General features: G+C 38.9%; 1 protein-coding gene across 3 annotated transcripts; it reads right to left on the bottom strand.

The window, feature by feature from the left end:
* Positions 1 to 495: 495 nt before the first annotated feature.
* LOC113418192 (low affinity immunoglobulin epsilon Fc receptor) lies at positions 496 to 20,264 on the bottom strand. 3 transcript variants are annotated; one of them, XM_026676939.2, is made up of 9 exons: positions 20,072 to 20,260; positions 16,335 to 16,454; positions 14,470 to 14,532; positions 13,190 to 13,243; positions 12,416 to 12,478; positions 10,417 to 10,506; positions 8,910 to 9,061; positions 4,597 to 4,703; positions 496 to 2,027 (listed from the first exon to the last, which is right to left on the bottom strand). In XM_026676939.2, the coding sequence occupies exons 1-9, from the start codon at positions 20,154 to 20,156 to the stop codon at positions 1,889 to 1,891; spliced, it is 873 nt and encodes a 290-aa protein (XP_026532724.2). In that variant the 5' UTR covers positions 20,157 to 20,260; the 3' UTR covers positions 496 to 1,888. The 3 variants fall into 3 exon arrangements, with proteins under 3 accessions (XP_026532724.2, XP_087811738.1, XP_087811739.1); XM_087955612.1 differs by lacking the exon at positions 16,335 to 16,454 and having other exon boundaries at positions 20,072 to 20,264; XM_087955613.1 differs by lacking the exons at positions 14,470 to 14,532; positions 16,335 to 16,454 and having other exon boundaries at positions 20,072 to 20,262.
* Positions 20,265 to 21,911: the final 1,647 nt, after the last annotated feature.

Raw genomic sequence — 21,911 nt, 5'->3', positions numbered from 1 at the left:
TGTCTTTTAACAGTGGTTTATATACAAGACAGCTATATACATAAATATACATGGTAGGCAAATACCTAGTAATCTATCAATCTTCTTTACTCTGCATGGAAAACTCACAAATGGAGACAGAACACAAGGAGAGAGAGATACGCCTTCTCATGGCCGCCTTTATATATACAGCTTCTTAAAGAGGTAAAACCCTATGGTTCCAACCTCAGTCTTAAAGCTGCAATAACCATGCTGATTCATCCTCATTGCATCAGCCTTACAACAGCTGGTCAGCTATTAAATCTCAATAAGAAGTTTCTGTGGTTGGGGAAAAAATTGCACCAGAGCCTCTGCATTGAGGAACCTACGCTACTGGATTCCCAACCATCATTAAAAAGAGAGTTTTCTATCTAGGACATTATGCACTGTACTCCAAAGGGACCTGGTCAAGGGGAAGAATTCACAGCAAATTGACATTGAGATATAGGGAATGCAAAAATACAGCCCAAATCAGTGTTTTGTTTTTCTTAAATTTTATTATTGTGTAGATTTGCACATTATACAATTGATAAAAAAGTTCTGCACCAATTTGAATCCATAACTGCTGTGCTGATGCCTTCTACTTCTCAAATATTTTCAGTGTCATGAATTATTCTGTACCAAGTGCTCACCTTAAACTCAGTCAGTCCTGTGATTTTGCACATTGTTACATCTATTTCCTAAGTAACAGTTGTATTTTGAAGATAGATTACCATCACAAATGTATGTGTCATGTATAGATTCATGTTTCTGGACCTGGAGTTTCTTTACCTGGGTCCATTAGCTTTACAGTTTTGAAGGTAATATTGTTCTATAAGGTGATGGAATTCTGTATGTATGAAACCTTTTGTCCTATTTTAATTTTTTTAAATTTAGTGAAATTATATCACGCTCCTTCTATCATAAAACCTAAAGTAACACACATTGATTCCCAAGATGCTGCCAGATTTGTTGAAAGTAGCAAAGACAGATAACAATTGCAATTAGGTACCTGTCTATTGAAATCACACACTTGGAAATCTGTTATTTTAATTTGAAATCTCAAGGGAGTTTTGAAAGTGTGCCAAATAATACTATGGATTCTTAAGCTGAAAAATCATTATTCTAATCGAAGGATTTACAAATATTTTATCACAAGAGAGATCCCTTTGCATTTGTTTATGAAACTCCGGGGAATCCATACTAGAGATTCTTCAAACTGTATTTTGGAAAATCTGGGATTATTTAGATACTTTTTAGGAGTGCTTCAATGAAAAATGAAAAACTATAGAACAGAAAACTAAAATTTCCTAGGCTAGCAAAGATTAAACTTTACTAAACTAGACAACTTCGATTTTATGTTTTCTACACAGGATGAGCAGAAATTGGGCATATTAGCTGATCTCCAAGTAATTTACCTAGCAAATTAGTAGAAGTTTGTGACTCATGATAATTTAATAAAAATTGTTGCCCTGTGAGGTTGCTAAAATCAGCAGTGCTTGTAAGAGGGGAACGTCAATGTGTGAAATAATTTGTGTGTAAGCTCCAACTGTGCTGCTGACAGCCAATCCATTAGTTCTCTGTTCAGTAGCACAACTTGTTCCTCAATTCTTTGTCTGTAGTCCTGAACTCCTATTTTTGTAGCTTGTTCTGGTAAAAAGAACCCCAATAGCTCCTGCACACCTAAAGCCTGCCCATTCTTGTTCTAGGCTGAGCTCTCGGTTTATTCAAAGAATTGTTTACCGAAATAGTTATGCTGCACCATATATTGATAGTCTTCAGTAAAGCAAAATACAGAAAACTAATAAAAGACAATAAAAATAAGAAAGCTCAAAATAATACACATGGGTTACGAATGCTGAATGTTGAGTCTTCCTCTTACTGGATACAATTAGCACTTCCAGGGCTTTTCACAAATCCAGCCATCCACACTTCTTCCACATTCACGATCTTCCCATCGGCCATTAGAATTTATCACTACACAGTCTTGCCCATGTCCACTATTGTTGGGTTCTCCTACATTCCAAGCGCTGCAGTTAGAAATTCAAGGGATTATATAAATGGCAAAATTAATTAGCGAGCACCGATAAATTGGTGAACAAGCATGAAGAATCCAATAAGTCAACCTGAGCTACCTGTATTCTCCATTATTGCAGCAATATGTGGGAAGAAAATGCTTCGGAAAGCACAGAAGTGGGAAAGATATCCATGCGGGCACACTTCTACACGGAACAGTGATTATTATTTTTTCTGTATGAATGCCTATGCAGCAATTCTTACCTATCAGTGTAAGATACGGGTCTCCAATAAACTTGCAGCAGGATGGAAACAGCAGAAGAAAGAGCCAGAAAATGGCCCATCTGATGATAGTGGATGACCCAGTAGACCACACACACACACAGATATATGCGCGTGTGTGTGTGACCAGCACATTATCAATGAATGAAACCAGCACAAAACAGGGCCCTAGTTGCATAAAGGCACAATCACCCAATTCATTTAGTGGCTGTTCAAAGTTACGTCACTGAAAAAAGTGACTTATGACCGTTTTTCACACAACTGTTGTAGCATCCCCACGGTTACATGATTTACATTCAAGTGCTTGCTAACTGACTCACATGTATGATGGTTGCAGAGTCATGTGGTCCCCTTTTGTGACCTTCTGACAAGCAAAGTCAATGGGAAAACTAGATTCTCTTAACAACTCTGTTAACTAATTTAACCAGGTTGGGATTCAACTTTTTAAACAACTGGTTCTGTAGGTGTGGCTATGTAGGCATGACTACTACTACTACCATGTTTCTCCAACAATCCCCCGTAGAAAGTCCCAGCATGTTTTCTAGGCATAAGGTGAAATTAAGCCCCACCCCCCAAATTTAGGCCTATTTTAAAACAAGAAAAATGGGGGGGGGACTTGCTGTTAGGAGCACCCCGTGGGCAGCCACACCTCGCCACCAGCCGCTCCTAATGGCTGATAATGGCGGAGCGCAGAGGGCTCCCTACCCCCGCCAAGTGATTTTGCTGCAGACTCGGGTATGGTGCTGGTTGCAGGCTTGGTCAGTGGGCGGGCAGTAGTGGTGAGGATGTCAGCCTCGGCAGGGCACTTTACATCATGAGAACTTTGGCGCTTGCCACTGCTGCTTGCTCTGCCGCTGTTGCTTTCCCTTCTGCCCGTGCTGCTGCTGCATTTGGAGTGCTGCGCATTCCTCCACAGGCAGCGTTTCAGCTGCTTCTTGGGCAGGTAGCCACCTCTGTAGCTTCCATGGTTCCCGCCGGCGCTGGCGCCTCTCTTGCCAGTGCCATCTCCAACAACCTGGGCAGCAACAGCGGGAACCGTGGAAGCGTTTCAGCTGCTTCTTGGGCAGGGGAGTAGCTTCCATGGTTCCTGCTGGCGCTGGCGCCTCTCTCGCTAGAGCCATCTCCAACAACAGCACCAGCGCCGGCGGGAACTGTGGAAGCTACAGAGGTGGCTCCCCTTTCCGAGAAGCGGCTGAAATGCTGCTGGTGGAGGAATGCGCAGTAGCATGGGCAGAAGGGAAAGCAACAGCATTGGAGGAAGCAGCGGTGGCAGGCGCTGAAGGTCTCATAATGTAAAGTGCCCTGCTGAGGCCGACATCCATGCCGCCACCACCCACCTGCTGACCCGGCCTGCAACCAGCACCATATCCAGGTCTGCAGCAAAGGCGCTTGGAGGGGGTAGGGAACCCTTTGCACTCCGCCATGATCGGCCATTAGGAGTGGCTGGTTGCGAGGCATGGCTGCCCACAGGGTGCTCTAGGCGAGGGTGCGCGGGGAGGGGAGAAATTAATTCACCCCTGAAAAGACTGCCTAGCCATTTTTTCGGAGGTCAAAAGAAAATAAGGCCTGGACTTATTTTCTGAGAAACACGGTACTACTACTACTACTCCTTCTCCTTCTCCTCCTCCTCCTTTTGCAGCATACCCCCCATTTTTGGGCTTCCAGAGCCTCGGGGAAGCTTCCTTGGGGGTGTTTTTGCTCCCAGAAGGTTTCCCTGAGGCCCAGGAAGGCAAAAAATGGAGTGGGGGTGAGCACAGCAAACCCCCTCTACACCTCTTTCTGCCTCCTGGGCCTCAGGGAAGCCTCCTGGGCAAAGCAGTAAGACAGTGAGAGGGATCCCAGCACATTGGGAGGGGAAATATAGAACAATGAAAAATGTTAAGGAGTGGCTGAGCAGGGAAGAACGCAGTCAGCAATGACTGGGTGGGAAGGGGAGGGGCTGGTGGAGAGGGGTGGGGCCAGCCAGAGGTATGATTTGCTGGCTCTCTGAGCTGCACAGAATCATAACAACCGGTTCTATAGAACTCTGTCGAACCGGTAGAATTCCACCCCTGAATTTAACAATTACAGTGATTCACTTAACAAATGTGACAAGAAAATGGGGCAAAACTCACTTAACAAATTTCTCGCTTAACAACAAATTTTTTTCAATTGTGGTTGTAAGCTGAGGACTACCTGCAATCAGTTAAAAAGTATGTTGACAGAGGCAGTCTGATTGCATAGTTTGAAAGTCTGGTATAGAAATTCCCTAGTATTTATAAACAAATGAGAAAAAAAGGAAACATTTTAGCAGAGACTTACGTAAATGATGGAGTGCTTTTGTCTACCCAAACGAACTTGTTTTCAGAGTGCATATCACTTAGACCAATCCAGAATGTCTTGCCTTTTGTATGTGCAGTAAGAAAATTCTGAAAAATAATACGGCCGTTTAAACAGTTCAGCTATAGTATACCACATGGAATAGACCAATTTTCTATCTTGTGAACTGTCCAATCGTTTTCCAAAATTGGTCAACAATTTTGTGCAACCTGCAGATTATCTGGTTTGTAGTCGCTTATATGCAACTAGGAGTATAAATTTAATAATTTAAAACTGTGTACCCCTATTGTTTGGGCACATATCAAGGAAGGGAGTGTGTTTTGAAAGAATGGATTTAGTGTTCTCTAAAACACACGTACCAATCACAATGGTGTTTCCTGTCATTTGGTGACATCAAGAAATGAGAAGAGCAGAGCCGGGAAGTTAACCAATAGTTGTGATTAATATACCATGTATACCTGAAAACAGGATATACACAGTCCTTGGCTTACAGCAATTTGTTTCACAAACATTTGAAGTTACAACAGCATTGAAAAAACGTATGGCCAGGTTTCACACTTACAACTGTGCCAGAGTCCCCATGGCCACAATTCAGACACTTGGCAACTTTTATATATTTATGAAAGTTGCAGTGTCTAGGATCATGTGATCACCTGTTGTGATGTTCTGATAAGCAAAGTCAATGGGGAAGCCAGATTCATTTAGCAGCCATGTTACTAACTTAACAATTGAATGATTCACTTAACAACAGTGGCAAGGAAGGTTGTAAAATGGAGCAAAACTCACTTAACATTGCCTTGCCTAGCAGAAGAAATTTTGGGCCCAACTGTAAGTCAAGGATTACTAGTACTATCATTTGACAATACAGGATAAAGAAATAAGATAGTAATAATGGCAACAATGAATATATTATTTGTCTAGTTTTCTGTCAACTTCAGAACTGAATGAGAGTACTTTAACTGGGTTGTGAGGAATAGCCTAAAATATGATTAGTTACCTTAGCTGAGAACCTTAACAGAGGTTTATAATGACTTGTGACTTGTTGTCCTACATCATTTACAACCAAATGCTTTCCAGTCATCTGGAGGCATATAAAAAGGATAGTCCACCTAAAGTAATTGGGGCACTGGAGAAATACTTCCAGTGATACTTTTTTTTCTTTTTTTATAATATTTTATTTTATTCTAGAAAAAACGTTTATTTGACATACATTTAAAACAGACAAATCAACATGTATGTATGTATGTATGTATGTATGTATGTATGTATGTATGTTTTCTTAAGTTTTCGTGGGTACTTACATGTGTGGTATTCAGCTTTGTTCGGGTATTTTCCTTCTGATTCAGAAGCCTGATGTGCGATGAATGCAACGTCACTTTAAAGCACAACAAAAAAAAAGTGATAATGTTTATTGTGATATTGAGTATTTTCACCATTTTGCGAACTGCTTATAAGTCTGCAGAGTCTCATCTGCCATCATCAGGCTTCTGATTCAGAAGCCTGATGAGGAAGAGAGTGACTGCTCCGCTGAATCTCTTTTGGGCTACAACAATTAAAGCTTCACATAGTGAGATCGTAAATTAATTAATTTTGAAATTTAAGTACTGATCAGCTTGGAATACATGTAATGTATGTAAATTATGTATGTATGTATGTATGTATGTATAGATTTTACAGCATATATTGATCAATGGTTAATTTTTTTTTCTTTATCTTTATCATTGACGTGATCTGCCCTGTTACCATAACTCCTTCATTCTTTTAATGTTTTAATTTCTCTATATAGTTTGTGATTAAATGCACGTCTTCTGTCATTTCCATAACTTATCCAAATATCAAATATTACCTTTTCTTTAACCACTCATGCCAAATGTTCCATATTTCATAATAGTCACTATCTTGTTTATTTTTTAACAATTTGGTTAGGCTATCCATCTCAGTGCATTCATGTATTTTTTTTAATTACCATATCCTCTGAAGAAATGGAAGACAGTTTCCAGTTTTGTGCATAGGTTATTCTGGTCGCAGTTATGATGTGCAAAATTAGATATTGATATTTTTTCTCCATGTTTGAATCTATCATACTTAGCAGAAAGGTTTCAGGTTCAAGTTTTAAATTTTGTTTTGTTATATTTAAAATCCAATTTCTAATATTTCTCCAAAATTTCTGAGCACATGGGCAAGTCCACCACATGTGAAAATATGTTCCTTGTGCATAGTTACATTTCTAACAGTTGGGTGGTAGGTTGGGGAACATCTTAGCCAGTCTCGCAGGAGGTAGGTGCCAGTGATGAACCATTTTATATAAGTTTTCTTTATACGAGACTGACATGGTTAATTTGTAATTTGTTTGCCAAATGTGTTCCCACTTATCTAATTCAATACTATGACCCATGTTTTTAGCCCAAATTATCATAGATTCTGTAACTGTTTCTTCTTTTAATTTGTAGTCCAAAAGATATTTATATGTTTTACTAATTGTTTTCTTTTCCTCTCCTAGCCATATTTTATCTAATTCTTGTGGAGTCACATTAAAGCCAAATTGTTCTCTATCTTTTTTATAATGGGTTTGTATTTGTGCAAAGGGCCACCATGCTATCTCCTTTCCTTGAATTTGTATTTGGTTCCTATTTTTAAGCTCTCCAGTGTCATATAATAAATCTTTATACCTAACAATATTTTCATAATCCAATATATTTGGATGTGTAACTGCTTTCAGTGTAGATAGCCACAATGGAACCTTTGGGTAGTAGTGGTTTTTTTCAATCTTTCCCCAGATATTAAACAACACATTTCTTACATGGTGCCTTTGGAAATATGAATGTTGTTTAGATTTTTCATCCCACATGAAGGCGTGCCAGCCAAGTTGGAGATCAAAACCTCTAATACTAATAACCTTCTATTTTCTAATTTAACCCAATCCTTAAGCCAGTTTACTATAGCAGCATCATAATATAATTCAAAATCTGGAAGGCCAAATCCTCCTTTTTTCTTGGCATCCTGTAATAATTTGTATTTCACTCTGGGTTTTTTCCTCTGCCATATAAATTTAGATATACATTTGTTTAATTCTACAAAAAAAAAATCTTTTCCAACTTGACTGGCACTGTTTGAAACAAGAACAACAATTTTGGCAAAATATTCATTTTTACTATCGAAATACATCCCAATAGCGATAACTGCAATTTGACCCAATTATCTAAATCTTTAACTATTTGCCTTATTAACTTATCATAGTTATCTTTTTTAATCGAGCAGTCAACCAGATCCCTAGGTATTTTACTTTATCTACCACCTGCATACCTAATTTATTTGCTAGTTCTTCCTTCTGCTTTCTATTGTCATGTATGTAATAAAATAAATGTACACCGTATACTTTATTTGCCTCTGCAGGATTTGGGACTTCATAATTATAATATAATTATTTACTTAGTGTGTGTCCAATCACACTTGGCCAATAAAGAATGCTATTCTATTCTATTCTATTCTATTCTATTCTATTCTATTCTATTCTATTCTATTCTATTCTATTCTGTTCTGTTCTATTCTATTCTATTCTATTCTATTCTATTCTATTCTATTCTATTCTTTTTTCCCCATTTGTTGAGTTTTATTTAGCAAAGTGTCGAACTCAGACAAAATCATATCACAACTGTGTTTATCAAACTCAGGAGGCTGGCTTGTGGCTTGGCCAATAAAGAATGCTATTGCTATTGCCATTGCTATTCCCATTCCATTTCCATTCCATTCCATTCTATTCTATGTGCTCGGTCATCTGACACAGGAAATGCAGATGAATTTGTGAATGGGGTCACCACCTTTCCCTGAAACTGTAAAAATGTATCCTGTAAAGGGGAGCTGCATATCATTTATCTTCATCACCAGCATATTAGTATTGACTATCAGCAGCCAAGCAAAGGACCAGTAGCCCTCCACCCAACAGCCTCTCTCATGAGACACTCAGATTAGCTCCCTCCCAGAGGAACAAGAAGACAAATGCAGTGTATGGATATGGAGTCCTGTTCCTGGAGTGCACATCCCTTTCCACCATCTTTTCAGATGTGAAGGAGACTTCTGACCCTTGTTCTCTACTGAAGCAGGAGGTTTGTGCAAGTTTTGCCCTTCTCCTTCCTCCTTACCTCTAATAGCTTCAAAATGAGAGCCAACATGGCACCACTGTTCGATTCTCAACAGCTGAGGTTTCCTTCCCACAAATGTGCTCCTTGAGACAATGTGCGTGGTTTAAGTTTGAGAAATGGAAAATGTTTGATTATTAAACTGGAGCAGCTTATTACCTCCACACTCCAACCATCAATGACAACCAGTTGGCCTCCATAAGCCTCACATCTCCTCTGCGCCTGAGACCAGGCTTCACTCCCCATCTGGAAATAGTAGCATTTTTCTTTGTTCAGCAGCCAACCTTTTGGACATACCTGGCAGCCTGAAGCTATAAAATAGTTGTAGATATTTAAAGACAGATAATCACATATTCTAGTTGCTTTTAGTAATTAAACCAATATTACCAATGCTTGTGATAGTTTGGTCCTGTCTGTAAATCTAAACAATGGCCAGCTCAACATCACTCGTGTTGGGGGCACTTGTGATGGCCCGGGTGTGGCTGGAGGAGATCCTCCTGCAGCCCTCTGCCAGCAAAAATGAAGCTTTGGAAGGCTGCATGCGGTCCTCCAGAGCTCTGTTTTCGCTGGCAGAGGGCTGCAGGAGGCCGTCATGGCTAAAAATGGAGCTCGGGTGGGTTGCGCACAACCCTCCTGAGCTCCATTTTCACTGGCAGAGGCACCACAGGCTGGTCCTTCACTGTTTCCAGGGTGGGCCCACGGGCCAGATCTAAGCACCCCGTGGACGGGATTCAGCCTGCAGGCCTTGAGTTTGACACTCCTGGTCTATACAGTGTTGAAAATAAAGACTAGTCCCAGGTCCTGATTGGTAAAAACTGCAATACTGTATTTGCAGCTTTAAAAAAAAACACCTTAATGGCTTTCAGATATTCTGTGCTGCAGATAATCAAATATGAGACCTCTTGGTTAAACATTGGCTCTAAGGTTTTAGCTGCTATACTGGCCTCCCTGTTGCTCAACAGTATCCCTACCCAAAGTGTTAGATTTGTTTGCCAGATGGCTTATAGTTCTTGGGACTTTTATCTGCCCACAGATGGCAAGAAGTGTGGGTCGGTCCAGGAGTTCCTCACCACCAGGACAATCATGGTCCTAACCTAAGTCACCAAGAGCCTAACACACACACTCGAGATTATGTATTAGACCTGGTTTGTATCTCAAAGCAGTCGCAATCTGGGAATGGAGGATATCACCATCAGTTTTTTGCATAATTAGATAATTCTCTTTTCAGCTTGCCAATGCTGCTACCATCATGTGGTCAGGGAGAAACTACAGTTTGGTCCACCATAGTTGACTTGGGGATTCCAGGGTGGATTATTATTATTATTTTCCCTTAGGTTCTATGGGTGGTTTGACTGAGGCCCTGATCAGAATTTGGATTCAAATATATTAGTTTGTATCTATCCCCTTTAAATCGCCAGAGAAGATGCATAATAATACCATATATAGTGCTGTAACCAATGCTTTGAGGCATGTGGTAAAATTGGGCTACAGTTCAAAACTTGTAGGAGAACTTTCATTTGTACATGTATTGTTTAATTCAAACATCAACCGCCTAGTATCAAACACAAGCTTTCTTCAACACAGCTTCAATTACAACAAGATTGAGTGCTTAACTCTGAAGGAGTAACATCTTAATGAATTGACAGACAGAGGAATTGTATCTTACCGTTAATCTGATAAACTGCATTGATTAATTCAATGACTACCTTCCCATTTCCTTCACTTCGAGTGTCTATCTGTTTTATGTTTTCATTCACTAAAAGTACAAATTTACAGGAAAACAATTAAATGTAAATAAAACTAGATATAACAAAACTTTTCCCAATCTGTATCTTTCAGATATGTTGAAACCCTATACCTATCATGTTCTATTGACAGGGTCGTTGAAGAATTTCAGTCTCAAGACATCTGATGGGCACCAGATTGAAGATTAGTCATTGATATATTGATGCAGAGGAGAATTCAAAGAAAGAAATAATATTTTCCTTATATTCACACACACATATATAAAGGTCAGATAGCAAACTCAAGAGAAGATCAGTCTAAAGCCATTCTTCCTGTCACTGAGATTTTGATGACAAGCAATATCATTTTCCATCTTTCCATTAATGCAAAGATGGATATCTGGCAGAACTTGCTTTCACTATGGCTGGAAAATCATCTTGCCGAAACCATCTTGTCAAAAAAAAGTCCAGAGTAGCTTCTGACCCAGCACCATCTTTGGGACCAGAAATCCAATAGCATACACATTCAAAATTGAATCACTGTCTTGATTGAAATCACACAATATGAATTCAAAATGAACGTGTAATGAAAAATTAGTGTGACTGTCTCAACTCCCACTCCATAAATTTTAGCAATTATGCAAAATTAAGTAAGTTTATAATTCCTGTTAAACATAAGGTTTTGGTTTATTTATTTTCAGTAAAAAAAATTATAAATTTATAAGATTGTATCATTGTTTTATTTGATATATAGATTAAAAATAATTTTTAAAATATTTTTGCCCAAATAATGTCCATGAATTTGTTAGTTTTATTTAAGTGGGAGTCACAGAGGTTCCTTTTTTTATTTTCAGAGATTATAGTACCACAAAGTCTGAGAACTCCTGGTTTAGATATTGAATAATCTTATTGCTTTCCATATACTTCCTCTCATCAACACTGGGAAGGCATGAAAAATGGTTTTTGTTTTATATTTTCTTTCTCATGCCATTTTCTACATGTACAGATGTTTATATGTAGGCATGGAAAAGAGGAAAATATCATTATTCTATCCCTTAAATTCACCTCTGCAGTATATGCTTGTGGCGGTAATTTGTCAATTGGGACTTTTGCAGCTGTGCTGAAACCAAAGTTGTTGGACTTTCAACCAGTACAATACTTTCAATACTCTAATTTCAATATATTTAGAAGACATTTAACACTGAACAGTTTCTTGTTTATTCGGTTGCTAACTCATTTATGCTTCCTTCACATGTTAAACAGCATTAATATATTGATAATCTGTGGCCATTTTAAATAAAAACACATATTTATTTAAGAAACCCAGAAAAAATAATATCCTTTGACCAATTTATTCCATCTTTCATGAATGTTTTCCACTTATTTATTTTATTTTATTTTTTATATTTACTTTCTTTTTGGCCTGGAAAACTTATGAATTGCCGGGGGAGGGGATCCTACTCTGCTGAAGATGCCATTCATTTCCTTGTTGATGATCAGAATATGAGTACTTATGTTTGGCCAAAATGCTTTTTTGAAAAGCGTTCCTGGAAAACATGTCTGTTTATATGAAAGATTCACACAACTGCTTTCTAACACAAGACAGGAGAGGAATTGGTGGACTGTTGATACTGATGTGTCCCATTCGCCCCTCCCATTGATCAATTACCCAAGGCAGATCCTTCACTTTAATGTAGGACCATCCTTGATAGGGGAAGTTGTCAGAAGAGTCCTTCAGAAAGAAAGAAAAAACAATAGAGATACAATGAACAGGATCTAGGAACTTAGACTGATGTTGCCAGGAATGACTCACAGTTCTCAATTTGGAACAATCCAAAGTAAATTTTATTCATAAAATTCCCTATTAGCAAGCTCATGTATCCACCTTATCTTCCTTTCTCACCAGAAGCAAGCCCATATCTTCCTATAAAAACCACTTACCATTCTTTTTCAGGCTATTGTGACTTTCCTCCAGCTTTTTTAGGGTGTTATTTACTGATGATTCTGAAGAAGAAGAAAAAGACACAGTAAACTGTAATTGCTACTTTGGAAGAAAAGGCATTTTTAAGACCTCCAAATTTCACTATGCAGGAAGAAATAGGAGGTGCTACGGGATAATGGTTTGATTTAAAATTAAATGTCGAGACCACAATGGAAGCCCACTTCTGTAATAAGCAACAGAACTGTAAGTTCTGCTTAAAATTTCTCAGAGCAACAGTCCAGATGTTTCTCTATGTCCCGAGTTTAAAAATATGAATTGCTTTTTCTTCTCCCTCCAGCAATCCTTGAAGTACACTAGTCTCAGACCTTATCCAATAAGCCAATTTTCTCCTCTCACAGAAAAGATACACCCCAACCCCCATCCTAAGTAGGCAGGAACTCCCATTGACAAATTGCTTAATTCATTCAATTGGTACCATTAATCATTTTCTCCTTATCAGCCAAGGCATCCAATAGGATAAAAGAGACCAAAAAAAAGAAAAGGTTAAGGTCGTGGTTACATGCCTTTGATTGTATGGTCACAGCATCATCTTGAATTTTTCACCCCCTCCCCCAGACACTGAACAAAATATGGTTACCCAGCAGCCAAAACAATATGTTGTGATAGTTGGGAGAACAAGAATAAATAACTCAAGGATGCTTGGCACAAGGAAGGAAAGAAGCGACGAGAAACTTCAGTTGAAATATCAGACACAAGATGAAGCTAATGCATACCGTAAGAATTATGGTCGGAGCGGAGGTGCTGCAACTGCTTCTCTGAATTGAGACCTAAAAAGACAGAATATTAGCCTGAGGGACTTACAGTAGTTCAAAGTTTAATGTTTTGCAGATAATGTACAATATATGGATTTACTGGAAATTATAAGACAGCTCTATCACTTTAAACCCCTACGTGGTCAGGATTAGCTTGAGCAGAAATGTATAGACCCAACCCCACTGGAAAATTTTCCCAAAAGACCCAGAGCTTTTTCTCTAAAGATATTAAGTTCTTTGTAATGAGCCTCAGTGGCGCAATGGTTAGAGTGCAGTACTGCAGGGTACTTCTGCTGCCTGCCTGCTGCCTGCATTTTGCCAGTTCAACTCCCCCCAGGCTTCCATTCTTCTGAGGTCAGTAAAATGAGGACCCAGATTGTTGGGGGCAATATGCTGACTCTGTAAACCGCTTAGAGAGGACAGTATAGCACTGTAAAGTGGTATGTAATTCTAAGTGCTATTGCTATTGCTATTGCTATCAAAACAAGAAACTGAATGCTTATGGGAGGTGTTTTTTTTCTCAATAAAAGCAATAATATCTGGGGAGATCCTGGTTCAGGCCTAACAAACTTATGATAGTAGAATAGAATGGATACACAGAAAAGCTAGCCTATCCTAGAAATCTCAACGTGAATGTACTGTTAGCTTGTATAAGTACTATGTGTACACATCTTAATGAATTCAGAATTGGAAATGTCCACTGTCCAGACCCATTAAAAGGACAATCATTAATTTCTGATCAATATATCTTGCCAAGAAATAGGAAAATATATGAATGCTTTGTGAAATGCTGCATTTCAGTTGTATTGTAGTTACTATTATCACTATGAAACTTCGTTGGCTATCATAAGATAGCCTTTGCTAAAGTGAATACCATCCAGATCTGTAGAAACAATTTCTAGAATACGGGCTAGGGAATTCTGATTGTTGAAATCCATACATCTTGAAGGCCCTCTGGCTGTGCAAGACTACACTGCTTACAGCAAAACAGGTTGTATTATGTTTTTTCATTGTTTTTCTGGAACTCGGTGGTGAAATATAGGAAAGATATTTTCCCAAAAGACTGTTTATTTGCATCTTTCCCCTTTCATGTAAGTCTACTTTTGCAGTTACTTACAAAATATTTCTGCATATTCTGCATATGAATATGAGTGGTTAGCTGTTTCAATTATTATTCTTTTAAAATGTGATCTTTGTAATTTACACACACACACACACACACACACACACGGAATTATTACCATTTTTAGTCAGCAAAGTTTGATTCAAACGCAGTTCTTCTAGTTCCTTGGAAATCTTAGAATCTGAAGGAATAGGATGACTGAATTCAGACATTTCATCAAACCATGGTTTCCTGGATGAACCATAACTGTCCAGGTTAGCACAACAATTATACGCTAAGCCACAAATCATCTATTATAATTTACAGTAGCTGGGTATGCACTACTCAGTGAGACAAACCAATTACACTGCAATCTATGTGAAATGTTTAACCTGGCCAAGACTAGTCAACTTGAAATGAATTAGTTTGATTTTCACTTTGAGAGATAAACAGCCTCATTAGCATGGACTGCCTGTGATCAATTAATTATAAGCACCACTGCAATCGGACCAGCCTAGACTAGACAAGTGAAGCAGTGGGAGTGGAGAAAGAACAAAGAAACCTGTAACTGCCTGTGATCAATTAATTATAAGCAATAGATTGTGGTTTCCTATGAAAGTTAAAGGGGAATGATCTCAACCCTATAACAGAAAATAATATACATTTCTGATATTTTTCAAATTGTTGTCTTCTTAAAGGATAAATCTGTACTCCACATTATCAGTCCACTGTCTTACATAAAGTTTGTTATAATAAAAAGGTACAATTATTGACCAAATTTCTCCAGTTCAAGCACTGGTATTTCCTAGTCTATATTTCAGATTTTCATTGTCTTTTGCTAGCATGGAGGTAGTATTCCTTCTACAATTAGGAGGAACAATACTTGGTAAAGATGAAAGGGTGACAAGCAAAGAGAATCTGAGTGACAGCTAAAAAAATCTGAGGCGTCAATGAATAAGATGCATCCATGGAGGAAGACACAAGGCTCACTATGAAAAGGACAATGTTTTTATTTAATACAATTGTATTCAACTTTTCTAATTAAAAAGAGTGGCCAATAGTATCTGTAATAAATAGCTAGCTTATGGAGTGAAGTGTTTTAAAATCTATAGAGAAAAATGTGAGAAGGGATGGTGATTGGCCACCAGATGTGAGGTTCTAAATAAAGGCTTTCATGTGAAGTGTTCAATTTGGGAATTGCATGACAGGAAAAGAATGTCCATAATCAAGAGGCAGTATTGGGTCCTGAGCAAAAACCCCACATTATTTCCTACAGTATTTTTTTTTCCAATCAGGACATTGAGATCAGTAGTCACAAAAAGCAAATATTCTTCCTCCCTTCCCCAAACTTCATCAAACACAAACTAAATTGGATTAGAAGTGAGGTATTTTGTTGGGCTCCATCCAATCAATTCCAGTCAGCATGGCTAATAACCAGAGATGATAGCAATAACTGATAATATCTGTGCAAATATTTCAGTGACAAAACAGCTACATCTTATGTAAAACTGAGTAATAGTTTTTAGTCAATATATTTCATAGAATAGAGTAACAGAATTGGAAGGCACACTTGGAGGTCATCTAGTCCAACCCCCTGCTCAAGCAGGAGTCTATTCCAAATATTACCCTCTACCTACGATCAAACTCATAGCCTCCTGATTGTGAGGCGAGAGCTCCACCTCTAGGCCACCAGAGCTGTTTAGTGATTTGACTCTCTAAAAATAAATTATTTTCAAATGTACATATAATTGAAAACATAACTGGGATACTAGAATTTTTTTTAATAAAGGTGTCTCTCATCTCCCAAAATTCCCCAAGCTGGGGGGGAATTGTGGAAAATGCAGACTTAACACATCTGAAGGTATACTATGAGGTTGATCTTCCATACTAATCTGGTACATAGGGCACCAAATTGTACCCTATTCTCTTTCTTTCTCTTCACATCCAAGATCTGCTATTTTAGAAAGGAGATAGATGATCCAGCTTTTGACTCAGAAGACATACATTTTGATGCCATCACAGCAACAGTGATGATCCATAGCAAAAATGACGCAATGGTCACAAGAGAAATGATCGGCAGGGATACTCCTGAACCACCTCGGAAGCTTTGTGGCAGGAAATTACCTGTAGACAAAAATCATGTGTTTTATGAAACCTACAGTGGTAAAACTAGGATAAGAATTCTATATTAATACTATACAACAGGGATGTCAAACTCGCGTCATCACGGCATCATCTCATGACATATTGTGACTTTTCCCCCTTCGCTAAACGGGGCATGGGCGTGGCCAGCGCGTGATGCATCTGACCTACAGGCCACGAGTTTGACAGCCCTGCTATAGAAGAAAAACTCTACAAAGTTTCAGACACACTAGCTAAAATCCCATTCATTCTAGAATAATATTTGTATTAGCTTTTCTGTATAGCAACAAAACATGCTTTTATACAGCTGATTTCCTACACGGTATAAACTTTTATAATCATTAGGCACTTTTTTCAACACATATATGAAATGGACTATGACAGAGATGAGAATGTGCACAGGGAAAAACTGCCTTTGAAATGAAACACAATACATCAGAGTAAATGTTCTTAAATAACTGCACAATAAGAAAATTACTATTTCTCCACAGCTTACTGTAGCATTCATCTATTTGGATGAATGCTGCAGTAAGCTGAATGCAGCACACATCAATTTGAATGGACCCAATGGCTAACACTGTATTTCCTGGTAATCCTCTAAGGCAGAATGTCAATATAATAATATCCATAAGAAACCGATCCTACCATAATGTCCACAGTTGTCCCAGACAAGTTCTTTTGATGCTCTCTCTCTCTCTCTCTCTTGTCCATGGCTCATTTTTTCAACTACAATAATTATTTCATCAATAACTGCTATGGTAAATAATATTGATGAGAATATGATTGTTGATAGGAGTGATGGCATTGTAATAATACAAATATTCCTAGCCTGCTCATCCCCAAATTTCATTTCCCCGGCTTCTGTGCAAAAGGAGAAAGAGAGATTCTAAACTAAAAAATAATTTACTCCATCAATAATTGCTATGGTAAATCGATTTATTTCAAAATATGCTCTTGAATGGAAAGTCAGCTACAGTATAATTTTTTTAAAAAAATCTTTATTTGCAGTGAACAAGAGTTGATGTATATTGTGTATTCTGTATCTATTCCAGCTCATGTCATTTACCACAGGTACATTCAATTGCCCCTCTGAATGTGATTCTCCATCATCCTGATTATTGGTTGCCCCAAAGGTGCTTTTTCCAAAAGGCAACTGGACTTTCTTGGCTTTTTTTTTCCCTTTGAAAATATTTCACTTTTAATCCAAGACGTTTGGATGTTCTGAGGAAAATGTTTTCAAAGGAAAAAAAAAAAGAAGACAGTCCAGTTGCTGTCTGGAAAAAGCACCTTTAGGTGTCCCTCTGTCTGAACCTTAGAGATCATTTCCGTGTTACAAAGGAGTTTTTGCCATGGTTTCTGTCTTGTGCTCATAGTCTCTCTTTCTGCACAGAACCCTGAGAAATGAAATTGGGGGCAAGCAGGCTACGAGTGTTTATACTATAGCAATAATCTGTCAGTTCCCATTAACTGTCATACTCTCACCAATATTATTTAAAGGTGTTGATTTAAAAAGTTATTAATGTCTACTAAGAAAGTGCTAGTTTTCCCTTGAATCTTTTAAAAGCAACATCATTTGTATTATGTACCTCCCATGTTAAATTTTGAATACATTTTTAGAAATATTTTTTGTATTTTTGAAGTATTTTTTTAAAAATCAGTCTATGTACCAAACCATTTTATCTGTGAGGTAAAATAGGCAAGGGAAAGATTAATTCTTTGATCTCTCAAGTACCACATTAGGCTCTTTTCTTCATCTGATCTATGTGACTTTAGAGGGAAATGATGATATCTACTTTCAGCTGAGTTACACAGAGAAGGTTTCTCAGCAAAAAAAGCAGTAAGATAATGGCTAGGATGCCATTTTTAACCTCATCAGTTCCTAGAATTCCTTGCAGGAAACCTATTATAGCTAAACTGTTTTAAACCTCATGAGAAGTCTTAAAGTACATGAATTAGATTCAGTCATCTTGTCTCAGTTCCAGAACACATATGAATGCCTTGTGTTCTGAATCATTATGAATCTTGCTGATCCAACAAAAATGGTTTTGACCAATTGATCACAGACTGATGGAAGCAGGAAGCAGCTGTCTTTGGTATGACCCAGAGAAAGGGAACAAACTGATTGTCCTCTCAAACATTACACAACAAAGATCATACGGCTTCAGGCTCAAGATGCTTTCTACAGTGGAACAGAAGTGCATAGAAAGCTGCCTTAGGGTGGGGCCAACTATCTGAACTGAGATTACTGTGATCCACCTTACCAACGCAGAGTTCAGAAGCAGCACATTAAAAAGGGAAAAGGCTTGTTCTTTGAACAGTTAACTTCTGTTGGTGTGATAGTTGATATTCTCTAAGGGAAACTCGGGTACATGTTTCTTACAGAATACTGACCTAGTTAGTAAACAAACTATGGTTGTTTAACCATGGTTAATTGAAGGAACTGCAACCATGTGGGTTCACATTATTTGTGCCTACTTTATAAGGATAAGCTTAGAAGTCTTATTTCATAGAATTATTGAACTAGAAAAGTCAATTGAGGTCATCAACTCCATCCCTCTTCCCAGTACAAGAATACAAATTAAACCATCCCAGAGAGATGGTTGCCTAATTTATGCTTGGCAACATTTAATGAAAAGCAATGTTTAAGAAAATTTGGTTGCTATCTCCTTGCTGACAGAAATGCAGATCCAACATTGGAACATAAATGTAAAGAGATTAAGTTTTGTCTTCAGGTTCAGGTTAGGACTATAGGCCTTTTATCATGTTAGATCATTGATCCGTCAACCTCAGTGTTAGCTAGAGTTGACTGTTGATTTTCTCACAGCTCAAGACAGAGGATCCTCCCCGTGTACCTTAGAATAGGGGTCCCCAATCCCCAGTCCGTGGACCGGCACTGGGCCACAACATGCCAGAAACCGAGCCGCACAAACAAGTAAAGTCCCATCCGTGGGATGCAGGTAGCATGCAAAACCATGCCCCTTCTGGTTGGTGGGAAACCCTCTCTCCATGGAACTGGTCCCTGGTACCCCAAAAGATTGGGGGCCACTGCCTTAGAAGACCATTAAATCAGAGTTTCCTCATATGCAAAACCACGAGAAACAGAGTTACAGCAGCTCATATCGCTCCGTATCAGCAAAGAACAGTTACTCTCAATAAGCATGTACCTCAAGCAGCTAGAATTCTTCCCTCATTCCTTTAAATTGCTAGGTGGATGGAATGTTTAAATGTTTGGAAATAAGTGAAAATGGAAAGAGTATTCTCGTTCTTCTCAGATACCTGTTCATTTCCCATAGAATGCACCTTTGCAATTTTTCCCCTCTTTATAGTCCAATTTTGCACAAATCCAATCATTAGTAAGTCTCATCATGGTGAGTGAGGCTTATTGTCAGACACCATAAGTATAAGAATTCATATTATTGAAGAAGTTGTGGTGTTCTATACCAAATTGGCAATCATTTTCATGAATAAGTTCTTAAATAGCTGGAGGGAGTTTGTGCTGCCGTTCTAAGCTTCTTTCCATTTGGCTCTGAATGTCTGGAAACTCTCCCCCCAGAGGCAATACGTCAAAATTTCTGAATCCAGCTAGAGCTGGCAATTACCTGCTGTTTCAAATATCTTCCTTGGGTTCTTCCCCTGTTCCTCGGGTTCCTCGCATCTCTTATAGATACCCTGTGGTGATGACATTTTTCTCAGTCTTTGGAAGCTGTGGGACTTTCAGCTATTTATTATAGTCTAAAGTTCTCCCAAACTTTTTCTGAGGAAATGAAATGGGCATGAGCAGTCACTCTTCCTCTTTTTAGCTCAGAACTTCTACAAAGTTCTTAAAACCTTCCTCTGAAAATCCGGAGATCATCCTAATGCACTGGTTAACACAGCCTCCTAAGGGCTACACTGGAATATGATGTCTAGTATTGCTTCAGTATTAAAGTGTCTGCTTTGTGCATGTCAGAATGAGTTCACAGAACTGGGCACCTTTCAAGCCAACTGCCAATGTTGATTGGAAAACCCAGTGCCACGCAGTATCAGTATCTTTTCCGGGAATCATGGACACCTCCACTTGGCAGCATTAAAGTGCTTTTCTGCTACACAGGCGGCAAGAAGAAAATAGGCCAACATAAAAATATACCTGGATTTCTACCTTGGCAATGAAGCAGAATATGGATTCTGTTCATAGGAGACATGAGGAGCAGGAAAAGCCTCTTTTAGTGATTGGCACCAATAGCAGAAGGTCTGTGGAACTTCTGTTGTTCTTCAGTTACATGGAGTGGAGTTTCCATTCTGTGGAATTCGAAAACTGATACAAAGGAGTTTTTCTTCCCTGCTTCATCTCCACTTGCTTCTTGGGGCAGAGAAGTACAAGTAGTCCTTGTTTAGTGACAATTGGGGCTGGCAACTCTGTCAATAAGTGAAGCATTCACTAAGAGGGAGATCACATGACCAGGGCTCTCAAACACAATTTACCTGGGGGCCGCTGGAGGCAGAGTCTGGGTGAGGCTGGGCTGCACATAGAAGTGTTTAGCCAGCTAGCGACGCATGGAGAACGCACTAATATTATACTTTCATATCACGGTGGGGGCCACAGGATATCATCCTGCGGGCCGCAATTGGCCTGTGGGCCACAAGAATGAGACCTCTGCACATGACTATGATTGTACTTTCCCCCACCCTGCTGCAATCTGGAATGTTCACTGCAATGATGCTGCGATAATTAGCCAGAAGAGATTTAATATTTATATCTATATTCATTGGAGAGGAAGGGATTATAAGAGAGTAAGCAGGCACACATTGGGGAATGTTGCAGAGTGCAGTAGTGGTTGCCAGTGCCAGCACGTTGCTTTCAATGTGTACCCCATTGTGTGCCTGCTTGCTCTCTTGTAATCCTTTTCTCTCTGGGGTCGGGGGTGGGTGGGTGGGTTGGGGCAGGAAACAATAGTCAAGTACAGGATATAATGTACTGATAGTGATCATATGACTGAGGGACAGCACCATTGTAACTTCAAACCATTGCTGAACAAACAAGTAAGCAAGGGCTACCGGTAGAGAAGAACAGCTCCTTCAGTAACACTCCTCCTGGCACCAAGAAGAATAAATCTCCAGCAATCCTTTACTAGAAAGAAATGGCTGACCACTCAATTTCTGCCACTCTCATATAGTAAAGCATAGAAGGAAGTGAATCTTCTTGGTGCTCAGAGGACTGCAAACCACTTCCCCAATTCTCCCTCCCAGTCCCTGCTTCTCTTGCTTGCACCCAAAGAAAATGACAGCCCAAATTGGAGAAGTAGAGCAGACAAATAGAAGCTATCTCTGCATTGGCATGGATAAGTTTAAAGAAGTATTGTCCATTTACATCCTCTACATAGGATAGTGGGAGCATCTCCATTCAATAGTTAGCAAGCAGTGTAGAAGAGCTCCGACATGCAGTCATGCCATGTGCCCTGA

Source organism: Notechis scutatus, chromosome 2 (assembly GCF_049901735.1).
Source record: "Notechis scutatus isolate UNSWTSFEM ecotype Mainland chromosome 2, rNotScu1.2, whole genome shotgun sequence".
NCBI classification, from domain to species: Eukaryota; Metazoa; Chordata; class Lepidosauria; order Squamata; family Elapidae; genus Notechis; species Notechis scutatus.
This window is presented reverse-complemented; position numbering and strand designations above follow the sequence as displayed.

Excerpts from the sequence above, each read along its gene's own strand:
- LOC113418192 (XM_026676939.2), bottom strand. The coding sequence starts at position 20,156 with ATGTCATCACCACAGGGTATCTATAAGAGATGCGAGGAACCCGAGGAA. Across the intron at positions 13,244-14,469 it reads AACTTTGCTGACTAAAAATG|GTCTCAATTCAGAGAAGCAG; the intron begins GTAATAATTCCG and ends CTGTCTTTTTAG. Across the intron at positions 10,507-12,415 it reads CAATAGCCTGAAAAAGAATG|TGAATGAAAACATAAAACAG; the intron begins GTAAGTGGTTTT and ends TTGTACTTTTAG.